Source organism: Alexandromys fortis, unplaced genomic scaffold (genome assembly GCF_014885135.2).
Source record: "Alexandromys fortis isolate MF-2015 unplaced genomic scaffold, M_Fortis_MF-2015_v1.1 scaffold_219, whole genome shotgun sequence".
NCBI classification, from domain to species: Eukaryota; Metazoa; Chordata; class Mammalia; order Rodentia; family Cricetidae; genus Alexandromys; species Alexandromys fortis.
In genome coordinates this window covers 2173462-2192027 of record NW_026068092.1, presented here as the reverse complement: position 1 = coordinate 2192027, position 18566 = coordinate 2173462, and the positions used below count along the sequence as shown (strand labels likewise).

General features: G+C 50.5%; 1 protein-coding gene across 1 annotated transcript in view; it reads left to right on the top strand.

Moving 5' to 3' along the window:
* Positions 1-1991: 1991 nt before the first annotated feature.
* The window catches only part of Ppm1f (protein phosphatase, Mg2+/Mn2+ dependent 1F), a 31564-nt gene continuing 14989 nt past the window's right edge, over positions 1992-18566 (top strand). The window contains exons 1-3 of the mRNA XM_050122997.1: positions 1992-2130; positions 9109-9377; positions 16429-16568. Of these exons, the coding sequence (XP_049978954.1) occupies positions 9175-9377; positions 16429-16568 (343 nt within the window). The 5' untranslated portion in view covers positions 1992-2130; positions 9109-9174. The remainder of the gene's footprint in view (positions 2131-9108; positions 9378-16428; positions 16569-18566) is intronic.

Below are 18566 nucleotides of genomic sequence, written 5' to 3'. Positions count from 1 at the left end.
CTGGGAACAGTTAGGACGAAGGTGAGTCGTGTTGTAAGCCTAAATGTCTTTGGAGCATCACCTCTTCTGCTCTGCAAGCTGATGAGGTCAGAGCTGCCGGGTGACCTGCGTTGGGCGAAGCAAACGAGATCTCATCTCATGCTAGCCCTCCTTGTCTTTACTTGTCCCCCACTGTCATTGCAGATACCATTTCTGTTACCTTGGGATTGCAGTGCACGTTGACATAAGGAAGTCTGTTTCATTAAATGCAGCACACACCCCCAGCACTATAGAAGTACCATGGACCTACAATTATACATCATTCCTTCCTATCCGTACGAAAACAATCAGTACCCAAGAGGGAGCCAGCCACCTATCACTGAGAGTTTTTAAAGCCAGAGCGTGGTGTGTCTGGTCTCTGAGAAGGGTGATATGTGCTGATGTGACAGGGAGGTTGTCGCTGCATGCAGAATGCTCAGAGCAGGCTTCTGGAAAAGACTTTAGGGAGGCAGGGAGAGGGGACATGGACAGGAGATCTGGGACCTCCTGGCGCTACCCCACAGCTTGGGTGTTCCTTGCTGGAGAAGTACAGGTTTGAGCTAAACTGGTTGGTATAGCTAACAAAGCTGAAAGCTTCAGTAAAATGGATTATAGGGAAAACATTAACTACTTTGGAAGCAGGACAAAAGGGATGTTGTGGGTATGTCCTTGGCCTAGAGCCTAATGAGGTAAGTTCCTAGTGCCTGCCTTTGCTATCATCTCTGAACCATCATCCTCAGTGGCCTCAAACCTTGATTGATGAAGCACTCCTGTACTTGCACGGCAACAATCTCCCCATGCACACACCCCACCCCCACCCCTGGTACCCACACACCAGAGGTGATTCCTTTCGAAGCAGTCATCCATTGGTTCTCCAGGCTCATGGCTTCCCTGAAGCCTTCCAGTCTGAGGATTCCCTGAGACCTTAGTTCCCTGAGTCAGTGTATTATGATAGTACGTACCTTGTTAGCACAGTTCTGAGGGGTAAACAAATCGTTACAAAACTATAAGCCTCTCACAACAGATTAATTTGCAGGATTTCTTTTGTAATGTCACTTGAAACCAACTGTTTTTTTTTTTTTTGGTTTTTTTTTGTTTTGTTTTGTTTTGTTTTGTTTTTGAGACAGGGTTTCTCTCTGTAGACCAGGCTGACCCCAGACTCACAAAGATCCACATGCCTCTGGCTCTCAAGTGCTGGGATTAAAGGTGTGTGCCACCACCCTAACTGCCATGCTTGTCTTTAAGGCTGTCTTTACTACCCAGTGTAGTAAGCGAGTGTTTTCATTTCCTGTTTGATAGCCCAGGCCTCAGGCTACTGGCTACTTATCTCACTCGGTGGCCAGGCAGTCCTGCTGAGGCACAGAGGGTCAGGAACCCTGACCACATGGATCGTGGGGCCTATAGGCAGGGCCACAGTGGAACCTGAAGAGGTGCTTCCACACTGTACACAGTATTATACACATCCCCTGGTATCAAATGAATGTTTTCTTTAACCTGAAGGTTTTTATTTCCTTTTGATTTTCAAAGAAAACATTACTGGGGCCGGAGAGATGGCTCAGAGGTTAAGAGCATTGCCTGCTCTTCCAAAGGTCCTGAGTTCAATTCCCAGCAACCACATGGTAGCTCACAAACATCTGTAATGGGGTCTGGTGCCCTCTTCTGGCCTGCAGGCGTACACACAGACAGAATATTGTATACATAATAAATAAAATAAATATTTAAAAAAACATTCCCATGACCCTCCCTCATTTAAAAATAAAACAAACACGTGACCCAGAGGACTACGCCTCTTGTCTCTCATGAGTGGCCAGTCCTAGGCAGTATGTAGCCACATCCCTGCCCTGTGGCTGATCAGCACACAAGTTGTCTAATTTCTGAGCTTTGTGAAGCAAGGGCCGCTTTCTGCATACTCAAGACCGAGAAGTGAAGCAACTCACTGGCAAATGGGGCACATCTCCTCCCAAGAACAAGCGGGCTAAGAGGCCGCCAGGGGGCAGCAGGAGCCCACCTGAGGCCTGACTGCGCTTGCGCAGAGCCTGCGGCGCCCCTGGACGGGAAGTAGGCGGGGCCGGCCCAGAGCAGCTCGTGGGGAGCACTGCGGCAAGCTGGCAGGTGAGGCCCTTGGGGTGCTAGGGATGAAGGGCGAGGGTGGAAGACTCGGACTATGCTAACGGTCAGATGGGGGCATGAGGGTGAAATGAGACTAAGGACGAAATGGAGAGACGAGAAAGCACTAAGGCCAAGACGGGTTTCAGGTCCCCAAACCCGAGAGACATGGGGTTAGCAGTGAGCAAAAGAGCGGGGCAAGCAGCCTGGACCCTGCGGAACAGAGGCAAAGCATGGGGAACTAAGGACACAGAACTGGGAATCCATTGACCCTATGGGGTGTGACTGGAAGCGAGGTACAGGAGGGGGCTGAGCTGTGAGACCAAACAGTACAAAGGGGTGACAGTCCTCCGTTTTCTAGGATCTCTAAACCCCCCACCCCGCCCAAACATAAGGGCCAGGCCCACGGCCTGCCGTCAGCCCTCCCAGAGAAGGCCCCCTCTGGGACCACATTTTCATCCGGAATGCCTGGCGCCCCGTGGCGCCCCTGATTGTGTTTAAAGCTGGTGTTTTAGTTAACGCCTGGCTTGGAGGCGGGGACTGAACCCCGTTAGCTAGATTGCGGTAGAGCCTAGGTCATGAGAGCCTGGGGCTCCACCATTACAACTGTGTGGTCGCAGGCTGGCCCCTAAGCAAAGGCACCAGGCTGTAGGAATTTCTACACAGAGACTAACGTTTCGGGGAGGCCCAGCGGAAGGCGGTGGTCTCCTCCACCAAGGCCTTCTACTTGGAGGTCTCTTAGTAACAGATGTCTTCACAGTATGCCCTGGAACAAGTTCTGTGAACTGTTCCCACCTGGGGAACTGAGCGCGAGCCCGTCTCTACCTCATGGACTCCATACCCATATCCCTCCCATAGTCAAACTTCACTTTTTCTCCGCAACCATCGGGCGCAAGGGGCCCAGTCACTGTGCATCCGAGTCTTCAACTGAGTCCTGCCTTGGTCATATCTCTGCTTTGTGACCCTAGTAGTACTTTCCTCCAGCTTTTGTTTTTCTCAGCTGCAGGGTGCCCTGATGACATGCACAGTTCTGAGAGGTAGACAAGACAAACAATTGTTTTAAAAACCGTAAACCTTCCCCAACAGAGTAATTTTCAGGATTCCTTTGTGCTGTCACCTGGAGCCAACCTTGTCTTTAAGGCTGTCTTTGCTATCCAGTGTGCTGAGGGAATGCTTTTGTTTCCTGTCTTATCGGGCTTCAGGCTGCATATTCCATGGTCGTTCAGTTTTGCTGAGCTCTGATCCATCGAAAAAATACCAACCCTTTAAAAAGAAAAATGGCTGCATAGTAAAATGGCTATCCTTGTTGTGGCAAAATAACCCGTTAGAGATGGCTAAAGGGGGGGGGGGGGTAGATGGCAGAATGGCCCGTTAGAGATGGCTAAAGTGGGGGATGGACATGGCTGGGGTAGAGAGCATCCTGAGCTTGCACAGGGCTCCAGCACCATGTAGGAAAAAAAATATTCTTAAAGTGATTTTCTGAGTTCTTTTGAGTTTTTTTTTTTTTTTTTTTTTTTTTTAAGACAGGGTCTCGTGTAGCCCAGGCCAGCCTCCAGCTCATAATGTAGCTAAGAATGACCTCGAACTTGTTGTCTTCCTGCCTCCATCTCCCGGGTACTAGAATTGCAGGTGTTCACCACCACAAACAGTTTCTAGATGAACCCAGGACCTCAAGGCAAGTAGCTACCAACTGAGCTACACTTCCAAGCACCACCTGCCCTTTGGTTTGTTGTTGTTGTTGTTGTTGTTGTTGATTGGTTGGTGGTTCTTTTATTTATTTGTTTATTTTCCTTGTTTGGTTTGGTTTTTCAATACAGGGTTTCTTTGTTTAGCCCTGGCTGTCCTGGAACTTAACTCTAGAGACCAGGGTAGCCTCGAATTCACAGAGATACACATACCTCTGCCTCTCAGATACTGGAATTAAAGGTGTGTGCCACCACTGCTCGGCTGGGTTTTCTTCTTTTTTGAGACAGGGTTTCACTCAGCGTAGCCCAGGCTGGCACCAAACTGGTAGCAATTTTGCTGTTACACTTGGCCAAATGCTGGACTTATAAGCATGAACCACCATGTAGAGCTACAGTGATCATCTTTAACATATACTTTACCACACTATTTATAATAATCATTTTTAAATATAAATAAAATCTTTTCCATGTCTGAAGTAAAAGATTAGTTAAGCTCTAGAAGGATTTACACCAAACTGTACCCAGCAGTCAATCACAAATAGAGAAACAAGTGTGGGTCTAGGGATGTAATTGCCGCTGGACTGCTTACCCAGCACACATGAGCAACCCCAGTGCCACGTAAACCAGATGCAGTGCACACCTAGGATCCCAACAGTAGAGAGGTGGAGGCAGGGAGAGCTCAAGCTCAGGGTCTTAGGAGCAGCTGCCAGCTCTTAAGTCCCGGAACCAGGAGAACCAGCCAAGTGTCACATTTGGCCAAACCGGTCAAGACTGTGCAGCTACCAGAGTCAGGAGCTTGGTGTCCCTCCCCACAGGTCCTTGCTTGATGGCTTTGCACACACTCATGCACATGTCCCTCTCATCCTGAGCCATTTGCTACTACAGGGACACAATTGGAGTCAGTCGGCCCCACACCAGGCCCAGCACTTCTGTTCTGCCCCACCGCTGTTCTCCCCAGGCTCCTTTGCCCAGCTGCTGGCTACCAGCCAGCCGCCGCTCTCCCCTCCAGTGACCCCAGTGGTACCATGCCCCTTGCCTGTCCTTCCTGCCGCTGTCTGAGCCTTTCTGTCCACTCTGGGGCTCCCAGAACTTGGTTGCTTCATGTAGCTTGGAAAGGCATGCAGCAGATTTGGGGGTTTGTCAGAGAGAGGGAAAGCAAGAACGGGTAGTGCTCTTATCCTATGCCTCAGCTAGACCCCAGAGAAGGAAAACTGTAGCCTGGTTCTTCACATGGCCCAAACAATGCAGAATGGCCGCCGCAGGCAGAATCTCTGGGCATACTGTCTTTCTAGTGGAAGTAAACAGCCAGTACAGTCCCTGAGAGTAAGCCAGCGGAGGCAAGCAGAGTTTTACACAAGAACATGAGCATGGTGTCACACTGGGTGCCTTGCCACCCAGGCCCCACCCAGCATGCATGGTGCAGATGGCCTTGGGGCTCATAACGGGTCCTGAGCGTGGAGCGTAGGGCACAGGGCAGTGAGAGCAGGCGTATAGCCAGGTTCATTTAAGGCTTTGGTCTAGAGTGCTGTGGTGCAAAGAGGATGAGACTGTGGGGAAGGGCTCCAGATGCAGGAAGCCATCCAAGGCCAAAGGTTAGAAAGAGGCACCTGCCTTCTGGAACATCTAGCAGATACAGTGGCAGGTAGGGTGATGCTGTGGCTGGGGTTTCACTGGTTGAGGCTTTCTGTGTCCTGGGGTGTGAGGTGCTGTCCTTTCCCTTGGATCCTAGTCAAAACTTTGTGTAGCCCATTTAGCACTGCTGCAGATTTTGGTGCCTCTGGGTCCTGTAGAATTGCACAGAATAATCCAAATGCTTGTCACTTGCTTGGGAATGGCTTTGCGGTGTTCATGCTTCTGACCCTGCATACCAAAAGGCTAGAGCAGTTGGTGAGTGGGGTACAGTGTGACACTTGGCCTCGTCCTCTTGGAAATTAATTCCGTCTCCTTGTCTCCATGTTCTGCAGCTCTGCCTGTGCACAGACTGCCTACGACCTCTGCCCTCCATCTCTCCAACCCCTAGCCCAGGCCCAGTTGGTTCTTCTTTTCTTTCTGTCTTAACTTTGGGTCAGAATGTGTCTGTCTTGTTCCCATCCGGATCTTTCCTTCTTTGCTATCTTTTTACCTGCTCACTCTTTTTGTAACCCAGGCTACATTTTATTAACTTGTAAGTAAATGTGAATGTAGACAGTGAATTTTAACTCTAGCAACATAACCTTCAATAAAAAGTAGTGTATCTATTTTTTTTTTTTTTTACAAAGCTACTTTTAATACTTAGGGGTATGCCCCATAGGAATTTAAAAAAAAAAACCGCACTGGGAAAGGGTAACCCCTGACCTCCAAGGGGAAGAAAGGAAACACAAAAAGGACCTGCAGAGTCAAGACAAAGGGAATGTTCCAGAAACAATAAGCATGATGGGACTGACTCCATACACACAAAGGATGGGAAAGTTGAACACGAAGCCTCTTGGGGTCTTCCTTTTCATTCGCCTTTTTCCTCTTCTACTGCATCATCTCCAAGTCCCTTAGTTTGCAAGTGACAACAGAGAGCTTGTCATCTCTCATTCCCTTAAACTGAGTTGTTCTGCTTGATCATACGTCTGTAGCTTGGCCTGACTTGGATTTTGCTATGTAGACCAGAATGGCCTCAAATTTGAGACAACCCTCTTGCCTCTGCCTCCTGAATGCTAGGATTATAGTCATGTGTCACCACTAGCCTATAGCTTCTTTTTGTGTCTCTTTTTAAAACAGATTAGCTCTTGATTGCAGCCTCTGAAAGAAGAAAGGGGAGTTGTGTTTTGTTTGCTTATCACTTGTATCAGCTACTTTTCTTGTTGCAGAAGAATAAATACTTCACAGAGGGGATTTCTGGAATGAAGGGTTTACTTTGGTTTTCAGTTTCAAGGAACACGGTCCATGATGGCAACATAATCTTGAAGAGGCAGCTGGTTACATTGTGTCCACAGTGAGGAAACAAGAGATGGATGCTGGGCTCAGCTAGTATACTTCATTTATTTAGTATAGGACCCCAGCTTGCCACCTGCAGTTGCAGTTGGCCTCACTTCAGAGACTCCCAAACAGACAGGACTTGTCTTTTCAGTAATCTAATCCTGTCAAGTTGACAGTATTAACTATCAAACCACACCTTTCCTTTTGTACTTTAAATACTATTTTGATTAACATGATATTAGAACCCCTCTCACATCAGCTTCTCTTTTTGGGGTTTGTTTAGTTTTGTGTTATTTGAGCCGGTCTCCTGTATCCCAGGTTGACCTGTGACTCTGCAGGTAACTCAGGATGGTCTTGAAGTTCTGATCCTCATGCCCCTACCTTTTCAGTGCAGATTCACAAGTGTCCACCTCCACACCCAGTTTATGTTGTGCTGGGGTTTGAACCCAGGGCTCTGTGCCTGCCAAGCAAGCAGTCTACATCTGAAATGCTTCTCCATCCCGTTTGTGTTTTCTACTCCTTCTTTGTACTAGAAACTTTGTTACAGGTGAGGACAGCCTTGCTGCAGCTTGCTTTGAGTTGTCCTGGCTTCCTCAGCCCTTTTTCACACCTCAGCCCTCCCTCGCAGCAAAGCTTAGAGACATCCATCTGTGGTCATCTTAAGACCGATGGTTCTAGAAGTCTCGCCTGTCTTTCCACCTGGCCGATTTGGTAGTTAGAATCTGGAAGGCTTCCAGAGCGAGATGGACTGTGAAGCTGCTCTCCAGCTTCTCCTGCCTAGAACTTGCGGTGCTCAGAATCTTAGATCCATTTCCATCACCATAAAGATCACCATTTGTTCCCTCTGATGGTAAACACATTGAACTCTTCCTAATGAAAGTTTCTAAGCCAGAATATTAAGTAGAACTCCAAAAGGTGCCACATCCTTGGGTGTTAAGTGAGTGGACAGCTACACCAGGCCTGCTGTATGCCTGGCAAAGATCAGTGACTGCAGAGAGGGGACCTGTGTGAGCAGATGCTACAGGGAGGCTACCTGCCCAGGTGTGATGGGGGTGGGGCTTTGTCTCAACACCAAGGGGAGCAGGGGGAGGGAGGAACCAAAGCACATCATAGAAGGTTATAAAAGAAAGGCAGAAGGGGTTGATGTGTGGCCCGGTGATGCTGGCTTGTCATGCATGCATGAGAAATAAAAATCAAGACATAAACAAGAGACATTCGAGTACTATTTGAGGCTGGATGATTGTAAAGGAAGGAAGGAGTCCATTTGGGCTATCAGGTATCTAAAAGGGTGACATACTGAAGGACCAGCCTTCAAGGCTTACACATAAGTATAGAAAAGCTGGTTGGCCATGCTGGAGGTGACTCTGAGCCAAATGAAAACTAAAATCCACCCCAGAGAAGAGGGCAGGGTACAGCTATTGACGTGCAAGAGTCTTGGGTATTGGGTATTTTGTGGACCTCAAATCTGAAAGGGCTGGTGTGGATAGTGACGGTCTGAAGCTCAGGCAGGCATTCCTCCAAGTCCTGTTTTTATCCTGAGACCTTGGTCAAGGGACCACCTTCTCCAGATCTTGGTGAAATGGGGATTTAACCTGGCTTTGCAGAGCTTGGGGCCCTACCCAGGACCTGGCAGCTACAGAGCCCTCAGTGTCCATAAGAATGTGGGAAGAGGCTGGAACCCATGTCCCCAGCTTCAGGAGCCTGAGGTGTTCTAGATCCTTGGTTCAAACTTCCTATTAGAGAGCAAGAATAGACCTGACCATGTCCCAAAGGCCCCTTATCCCTGGCTCGCCTCTGCTTCTCCCATCAGGCAGCCCCAGAGGCACCTGGGGAGCCCTTGCTCCTAGTTCGCTTTAGCTCCCAAATAACAATGCACTGACAGCCCCTGTATGTTGGCTCTTCTCTTTCCCACCATCTCTACAGCCTGGCACATGTCCCTTTCTGCCAGCTGGTCAATTATTACCATACTGGCATCACTTCTTCCCTGGGCCCTTCTGGCTACTGGCATTCTGAGGTCTGGTTAAATGTTGATGACCTGGTCCCACTGTCCCTCTCCTGCTTGCCTCCGCTCTTGTCCGCCACTCTGCAGGGAACATGCATTCCCTCTATCACTTCTTTGAGATGTCTCCATGCCCTGCTTCTGATACCGTCTCCTGAGGCTGTACTCTGTGCATGTGTGTTTTTCCACTTGAACCCTGTCAGATACTAAAAGCTGTGTTCCCTGAACTGTGAGGCCCAGGGCTTGTTGAGGTACCTGCCTCACCTTGCTTCCTGGTGAAAGAGACAAAGCAGGGTACCTGTACTCCTCCTCATGCAGAAACTGTCACCCTGGTACTCTGATATCTCTCCCCAGAGTGAAGACCTGACTGGGGACCATCTCACCCCAGCCTAGCTGCAAGCCCCCCGGGATGCCCTGGGCATGGCCTCTGGAGCCCAACAGAACAGCAGCCAGATGGCCTGTGACAGCGAGATCCCAGGCTTCCTGGACACCTTCCTCCAAGACTTCCCAGCCCCACTGAGCCCGGAGAGCCCTTTGCCATGGAAGGTCCCAGGGGCAATACTGAGCCAGGAAGAGGTGGAGGCTGAGCTAGCTGAGCTAGCAATGGGCTTCCTGGGCAGCAGGTAGGCCTGGGCTACCGCAAAAGGGAAAAGCCTGGTGGGAAGGAGCAAGGTGTGGCATTGTATGTCAGATGCTGACCTGGACCTAAGTCAAGAGAGTGGCATGGCCGCCCCTTATCTGTAGCGGCACATTCTGGTAGAGCCTAAAAGTGCAGAGTGATGGGCCCTGTCACTCGGTGCCTTTTTCTCCAAAGCAAGCACTCAGAAGCATAGACCATGCCACTTCTTTGTCCTTCAGTTTTGTAGACAGAAGACTCATTCAGCATAGATCTTAGCAATCTCATCATATTTAGGGAAGGGGCATTTTTGGATTTCTTTTGTTTCCTTTCCTTATTAGGTCAAGAACTTCCACCATCTTATTTAAAGGAAATGCTTTATTGTTTCTTGTCACTGTATCACTACCCCATGCTTTGCAGCTATTGCTAGGTGAAATGAGGACCTTTTGAACACTGGCTAAGTACCATGCTGCTCAGAATAGTATACCTGCTTAAAGGTATTTATTTCTTGTTGCTGCAGGTGGGTTTTTTTTTCTTTTACTCATTTTATTTTATGTACAAGCATTTTGTCTGTACATACAGATATGCACCACACGCTGACTGCAGATGGTTGTGAGCCACCATGTAAGTGCTGGGAACAGAACCCAGGACTTTTGGAAGGTCAGCAAATGCTCTTAACCACTGAGCCATCTCTCCAGACCATGCCTTCTTTCCACTTAATGTTTTCAACTCGTCGCTAAAAGTAACTGAAGAAACAGAAAGTGCGATTTTGAGCTAGGGACACGCCTGTGTAGATGTCTGCAGCCGCAGTGACAAAGTAGTGCTCTCAAGGCAGTGAACACAGAAGCTGTCCTTTGACAGGCATGAGGGCCAAATCCAAAATCAAACTGCGGACAAGGCCTTGCTTTCTCGGAGGCCCTGGGGGAGATTGTTCTAGTATTCCTCCTCATGGTGACTGCTTGTGCTCCTTGGCTTGTAGTCACCTCGTGGTAAACGTCTTTATTATCACGTGGCATCCTCCCCGCCCGTGTGCCCTCACTGTTTTAATTCTCTCTTTGTATGGGTATGAGCAGTGTATATTGGAGAGCAGAGGACGGACTTGGGTATCGGTGCAACAATCCAATCCGCCTTCTGTTTGAAGCGGTCTCTCATTGGCCTGAACTTCACCATGTAGGCTGGGCTAGCTGGCCCTCGGATTTCTAGAGATGCCCATGTCTCTCTGCCTCCCACCTCACCGTCACTGCGACTGCAGGTGTGCAGCCTTACACTCAGGTGTTTACCTGGCTTTTGAGGAATCTGAGCGTGTGTCTTCGTGCTTGTTTCACCGACTGAGCTAGCTCCCCGGGTTCCTCTCCTTTTAGGCCTCCCTCCTTGGAGAACACTAATCACGTTAGATATTGGATTAGAGGCTGCCCTTCCCCAGAATGGCCCCATTTTACAGTAATTGCATTAATAAAAGCTGTAATTCTAGATCAGGTCACATCCTGGATCACTAGGGCTTAGGTCTTCATGCCTTTGTTGAGGGGGACACAACTGAACCAATTTAGGCACTCAGAGCTAAGTCCTGTTTCTGCCCATTTTTAAGGCAGAGGTAAGTGGACTGCAAGACTGGCTTCATGGTCTGGGCAAGGCCAGGCCACATACAGCTCTTCAAGCCTGGACAATCCAAGAGGCAGCTGGTGCCGTCCATCTCCCAGATGAAAGGTGTGCAGGCACAGCGAAGTGTGTGGTCCAGCCACTCTGCAGACTGGAAGAAGAGAAGTGGTTTTGTGAGGGACTGCAAGACTGTCCCCTGGGCTGGCCCTTGTGGCCCTTCCCCTTCAGTTATCCACTCTAGAGGATTTATGTCATGAAAGACAGTAAAGGACAGATGCCATCTCTGGTCTCTGCCTCTCTGCTCAGATGGGTGCAGGTTCCTGAGGTCAGGCTACTGTCAGTCAAGGGGTAGCTCATGGAGGCGAGAGGACTTGCCGGCCATACAGCGTCCATACACGCCTGGCCATTCATTCACCAGGGGAATGAGCCCATGACTCTTACTGTCAGCATTGTTTATGACTCTTCTGTAGACATCCCAAAGCTAGAACAATGTCCAGCCTCGGCATATTGTCACCTCAGTGTCCCCTGGGGGTGTCCCCTTGCCTCCTTGCTGCCCATCAGCTCCATCTCTACTCAACCAGCAACAGTTGCTAGGACCCTAGCACAGTAGACAACGCACAGACAGTCCGCTTCAGAGCCATGTCTACCCTGGACCCCACAGCCCAGGAGTATTGCTCTGTGATCATGTTATATGCATGTGGTGTTGCTGCGTAATTTGGGGAAAGTATTTTGGAGTCAGGTGGTATAAATTAACTCATCCCCAGGGTGAGAAAGAACTGGCCATTTCATGGTCAAAAACCTTGAGTACAGGAAGTAAGGGAAGGGGGACAGAGAAGCAGAGCCACACTTGGGAGCTGCAGGGGTGAAGCAGTCAGGAGAGAGCAGCCACTAGATCTTCAGCATAGACACAAAGGGCCTTGCTACCTGCAGGGCTCAGGAGTGTCCAGAAGACAACCAAGTCCAGAAAGGCTGGGATGGCAAGGACACATGGCCTGGGCTAGGGATCAGTTTCTGACCCCCAGGGCATGACAGGGCCTCTAAGCTGTGTGTAGGTTCCCAGGTGTGGGTGGTGCCGAGGAAGGACTTTTCTGGGGAGACCTGGATGGGAAGTGAGATAGGAAGGGGAGGAATGTAAAGGCTTTGATGGCTGCTCGCAACAGCAGACAGCCCAGGGATGGCCTTAGCAGGAGCTATGCTTACCCCTGATGAGGGACGAGGGAGGAGCACAGAGCCCCGGGTCAAAACTCGTTTGAGGTACACACAAGTGGTCAAGGATAGGCAAAAACCCTGCGTTAGAAGCTGGACAGGCCAGAAGATGGTAGTGGGAGCCAGGGGGATGGGTGGCGCCATGACAACAGAGTCTTCCAGACACAACAGGACTGATGTACAGTAGTCGGGGTCCCAGTACTGAGGGGGGAAGTGGACATGGGCTTCCAGCCCTACCAGGAAGCTATCTCCAATTGACAACCACTTGCCCAGGAAAATTTAGTTTTCTCCAATGGAGTCTCACTGGATTACAAACCAGACTTATAGGCAGGCCCATGTATAGACAGCCAACACAATGGTATTTTTGTAGATTTTGTTGTTGTTGTTGTTTCTCATATTGCTTTGTTTGGACATTTTTTTTTATCTTACTGGCCTTTGCTTATATAACCTGGTTTCTGATTTTGTATTTTTTAATCATGTGTGATGTGTGTGTGTGTGTTTCTCATGCTTTTTCTTTGGGTGCTGTTGTTATTTTGTTTGTTTGTTTGTTTCCTATTGCCTGTTTGTTTTCTAAAGAGAGAAGACCATAGAATTAGATGGAGGGGAGGAGATTAGGAAGGAATAACCATGATTGTATTAAAAATTACTTTCAATTTAAAAAAAAAATGAAGAAGATGGATGGAGTGGCACAGAACCCCAAGGACCTGCTTAGTACATCAAGTAAACAAACCATAAGTGTACAAACCATTGAAATTTAGTGCAGTCCAGGTGTGGTGGCGCACACCTTTAATCCCAGCACTCGGGAGGCAGAGGCAGGTGGGTCTCTGTTTGATACCAGCCTGGTCTACAAAGCTGTCAAGGCTACACAGAGAAACCCTGTCTCAAAAAAGAAAATAACAAACAAACAACAAAAATTTAGTACAGAACTACAGGTCTGTCTCCCAGCCCTCCACGTGTGGACGTGGGCATGTGAGCCTCGTCCATCCGCTGCACCGCACGCAGCAGTTCACATTTTCTCATGTGTGCACACATAGCTCCTCTGTGCCTCACAGACCCTCTTGTTCACGTCCCCGCAGCCAGTTTAGCTTTGTGGGGATAAAGTCTTCTAATACGTTGATCCATTGGCTCTTTTTCGGCTTTTAAGTGGTATTCCTCTGAGACCACCCGAAGTCATATATCTTTTTCCTTTCTTGTCCACTTATTCTGATCTCATTGTCACATCTTTAGGTCCCTGGGCAATATAAAGCTTACACTGTAATTACCTAGCCATGGTTTTCACCCCGTCATAGTGTAGGCTCCTGGTAACCCTTGAGGTGGCCGTGTCCTAGGCACAGCGTCCTCCAGCCGCGTTGAAGCGCTCCCTCACTCGCAGACTCAGCTGACATCTGTGGTGTGATGACAGGACTGAGGGCCTCCAGAGCACATCCCTGGGTGGGTCCCTGGAATAAGGTAGAAGCCTTGTCCAGGAAGGAAGTGCTGGTGGCTAGAGGCCAGGCATTGTCTGTGTCTCCGAGGCTGGAAGCCGCCTCCCTGCCCCCATCAAATGCAGCAGGCAGCGGGACAGGAAGCGTCAGCATGACCTCACCAGATGAGCAGGTACCCCTGCCCTGCCTCTGAAGGAAAGCCCAGTGCCGGGCAGGAAATGCCTCATGGGGGAGCTTGTTCTCATGTCTTGCCTTCACCCAGATGTACTCTTCCTAATTTGGGGGCAGGGATGTGGCAGGATTGGGTGGAGACGCGACCCAGGGTCTCAGCAAGCTAGGCAAGTGCTTTACCGCTGAACTCGCAGCTACTCAAGAGGTCGATGCAGGAGGATTGCCGGCTCAGGAGGCCTGCCTAGAACACAGAGCATAATTGAAGGGTCTGGGTGAGACCTTGGCTCAAAAAGTAAAAAAAAAAAAAAGCTATGACAGACTTTTGCCTAGCCTGCAGGAGTCCCCAATTCAGTCCCCAGTTCTCTAAGGCTAAAGGCCATCAGTAGATGGCCAGTCGCCTTAGGATAGGACTCATCAGCCAGGCTCTCAGAAGGTCATTGGCTCTCTACCTGAAGAGGCGGAGGTAGGAGAATTAAGAGTTCAAGGTTAGCCTTGGCCACGTAGCAAGCTTGAGGCCAACCTGGACGACGTGAGATACTGTGTTTAAACAACAACAAAGGCAGTAAAGCGGCTAAGGTGATGGATGGTTCAGTGGGTCAGAGTGTTGTGCAAGCATGAGAACCTACATTCAGATCCCCAGTAACCACATGAAGCTGGAAGTGTCTGCATGTACCTGTAATCCCAGGATTAGGGGAGAGACAGGAAGATCCCAGGAGCTCAGTAGCTTCTAGGGTCAGTGAGAGACCCTGTCTCAAGGGAATCCAATGGGGAGTGATAGAGCCAGACATCTGCTGTCCTCCTCTGGCCTCCACAGGAACATGTGCATGCACACGCATATTTACACACACATGCGCACACACATAAAAGCCAGGCATAGTGTTCACAACTATAATCCCAGCTGAAGCAAGGAGGATCCCCAGTTTGAAGTCAGCATGGGCTATAAGCCAGCCTGAGCTACAAAGTAAAACCCTACCTCAATTTTTTTTTTTTTTTAATTTAAAGAAGTTTTAAAAGCCAGACTGTCAGGCGTGAAGACTCAGGCAGATGCCCTTTGGAATAGGCACACTGTGCTAGAGCACATAGCCTAGCTTCAGGGATCCTGCACCAGACATGGAAGCAAGTTCTGAGGTGGGGCTGCATCCTAGAAGCTTTTGATGCCCCCCAGGAAGTGTGACCCCTCTGCCAGAGACTCAGGGCCTCTGTTTTAAACAGGATCCCCAAAGCCCTGGGGAGAACAGAGCAGCCATGGAGAGAGACTTGTGATCTCAGCCCACTGTCCACTGCCCCAGCTACAGCAGACTTGTCTCTCTCCCAGGCACCTCTCGTCTTTGGTCTTTTGTCCCATTTGCGCTGCTGCCTGCCCAAGGCCCCAACAGGAAACTGACATTTCCTCTCTCCCAACTGCTATGGTGCGAGATGACATTCCTTCCCACCCTCCTGTGGCCCCGGACGGTCTGCACCCCTCCAGACCTTTCTTCCGTGGTCCCGAGGAGGACCCTCATTTTACCACTCCACTCCACCAACTCTTCTGGAGCTGGGCCTCCCAGCCTCATTCCTCCTGGGCTCTATCTCCTGCCCAACCACGTTCCCACAGCTCCCTAGGTCTCTTGAACTCTGCAGAACCTGTGGAAACAGAACCTGACTCCCTGTCCCAGCTGGGCTCATTGGTGGGGCTCCCCTTCCCTCAGCCTGACTGCTCACATCAGATACTATCCTCTGCTCTTTCCTCTGACCCACTCTTCATCAGCTCCCAGTACTGCTGTGCTGTCTCAACACAGAGGCTCCCTGCCCAGCCCTGAGGCCTTGGCCTCTCTAGACTGTCGTCACCAGCAGCGGTCATTCAGCCCATCCTCTAGAGGCTCAGAGGTCTAAGCACTCTGTCTGACACTATCATGTCTCTCCTCAAAACAGACCAGGGTTCTCTGTGGCCGCAGCCTGACCCACCCCCAGCTCCCTTCTCCACACCCCAGCAGCTCGGAGAGCCTTCTCTTGGGTCCGCATGGGTCATCCGCCATAAAGCATCACCTGGGACCCCTCCTCCCAGGAGCAGGTCCCTGGGCTATCAGCCCAGAGCGCGCAGAGCAGACAGCATCATGTCGTCATCGGCTCACAAGACGGGGCCAAAAGGAGGTGAAAGTGTCAGCTCGGCTGAGCCCTCCTGTGATCTGTCTGTGTTCACCCTTTTCACAAAGAAGCCAGTCTCCCTCCCTACCATAATCTCATCTTTGCTAGTGCTGTCCTCATTGAACCTACTTATAAGAATGAGCCCATCTGAGGCAATAGATGTTCAGCCGTCAGCATATGAGTTGGTGAATACACTTTAACTCATAGCATGTCCTGGTCCCAAGTGGATCAACATCTTGAGAATCAGGGCAGATTCCTGGCCACTGAGGTTGGCATGCCCCAAGGATACCTTTCCAGCAGATCCTATCAGATAGCGAACCTCTGGTGTTGTGTAAACATCCATTGCAGGTCTGTGGATGCAGGGATTCCCTGCTTGTTATGACACCGGGGGGGGGGGGGGGGGGGGGGGGGGGGGGGGGGGGGGGGGGGGGGGGGGGGTATGAGCCATCTCTCCATCTCCAAGGTCAGGAGGGAGGGTACCAGGCCTAGACTTCAGCTGGGAGCTACTCCAGTCTTCCTCTTATGTCTTCTCCCTAGGAACGCTCCCCCACCATTTGCTGCAGCTGTGACCCACAAGGCAATTTCCCAGCTACTACAGATAGACCTTTCTGAATTCAAGAAGTTGCCTGAACAAGAGGAGGAGGAGGAGGAAGAAGAAGAGAGAGCCCTTGTGACCTGTGAGTTCCTCTCATATGGCTCTGAGACTGCTTAGCAAGTGACAGACTCAGGTTGACACTAAAGGTCAGTGCCCATGGTGCTATCAAGACAGCAAGGACAAAGTACAAAGAAGACATGACATGTCAGTAGAAAACTTGCAGTGGGGACTGACCAGCACCCAGGGCAGAATCAGCCAGAGAGACTGATCTGGCTGGTACACCACATCCAGAGGGGCCCAGGGACCCCAAGGCTGGTACACCACAACCAGAGGGCCCCAGGGACCCCAAGGCTGGTACACCACAACCAGAGGGGCCCAGGGACCCCAAGGCTGGTACACCACATCCAGAGGGGCCCAGGGACCTCCAGGCTGGTACACCACAACCAGAGGGGCCCAGGGACCCCAAGGCTGGTACACCACAACCAGGGAGGCCCAGGACTGCGAATGAGTGCCCAGAGGCCTCCAGCCGCTTGGCAGAGAATTTGCTTCTAAGAGTACTCTTCCTCTGTGTGTCTCTCTTTCCTAGTCTTGTAGCAAGACAGTGGTTGTTGTGAGACCACAGTGCCAGGAAGGAAACGGCTGCTGCAGGAATGCCCCACACAGGCTGGGGAGTCCTGCTTTCCAGACAGTAGGAAGCAGCTTCTCTTCCCTTGCTGCCTTCTTTGAGGTCAGCCTTAGAAGGAAAAGAAAACCAGTTGCAGCCTCTAGCGCTGTGCCTACCAGCCACCCTCCCCACCCCTATTTCCGTCCCCCTCCACAACTCCCTGCCAGCCTCTCCTCCCAGCAAGGCCTTGCCCTCTGCTTGGGAGAGATATTCACAATGACAACGGCCATTGTTCTCTGTAAAGCTAGCAGGCTTCCAGCCTAGTGGCATTTGCCACCAGGCCCAACAAAACAAACACCCCCTCCTTACTCCTCCAGACGGGAGACAGCATCACCTGCTGGTAGGAAGGAAAATTGCAGCTGAGAAGCCAGGCCTTCCACCAGGGCATGTGGAGAAGGGTGGAGCCCGCCGCACCCTCCATGTCAGTCCCAGAGCCTCTGGCAGGCCTTGGCTTGTGGCATTGAGCACTTGCGGCAAGTCTGTAGTCTCCAAGTTGTTCTTGCCCGTCTGTATCAGCTGTGTGAGGCTTACTGCTGCAGGCAGACATGTGACTACAGCATCTCTGTGCCCACCTGCCAGCAGCTTCCCTAGGATTGTTGTGAAGACAGACCTCCCAGGTAGTCGCTGAGGCTCAGAGCTATAGCCCTTGGCCAGAAGTCAGGCTGGGGCTCCAAGAGCCTGAGGCTGGGCATTACTGTAGGCCTTGTTTTTTAATTGCCCTTTATTTGCTTGAGCAAAATTCAAATCCAAACCTATTGCTGGAAATAGCTGTATAACCCAAGACTAAAAAGGAGACAGCCCAGGCCTAGAGGCCCTGGCATGCCCAAGGCTTCCTAAATACCAGGAGCAGGGAGACCACATCACCCGAGGCAGTTTTAGGAGTCCAACTTTCTACAGAAGAGAGGATGAAAGACTGCGGGAGTGACGTGGTTGGAAACTGGCTGGATAAGGTGCACTTAAGTTTGCACTGGTCACATTCAGAGCTGTGGTCCTTAGGCGGGGCCTAGGAAAGTCAGTTCTCCAGCTCCTCCGTCTGCCACCCCCACGGCTGTTGCTAAGTGCTTGAGTGGTACAATGTCCTGGATGTGATGCTGCAGCAGACCGATTTCCTGCCCCCACCTTGATGGGGGATTCTAGCTGGCTTTATCCTTCTCCCTGCTCATCGCTTTTCTCCTGTGGCTCCCTCTGGCTTCCTTCCACTCCTTCCCTTTTCTTCCACAGCCATGCTTCCGACTAAGAACACTTCACCCAGTTCTCCTTGTCCCTCTGGCATGGGCTTTGATGTTTGAACTCTGTGGTTTTCTGTAACTGACCTTTAGCTACCCTCTTTAGACGGTGGCTCTGCCAGACTGGCAAGAGGGCTTTATGCGTTGATAAAGTGAGGCCTGAGAGCTCAGCCCTTAGAGTCCCCTTTGA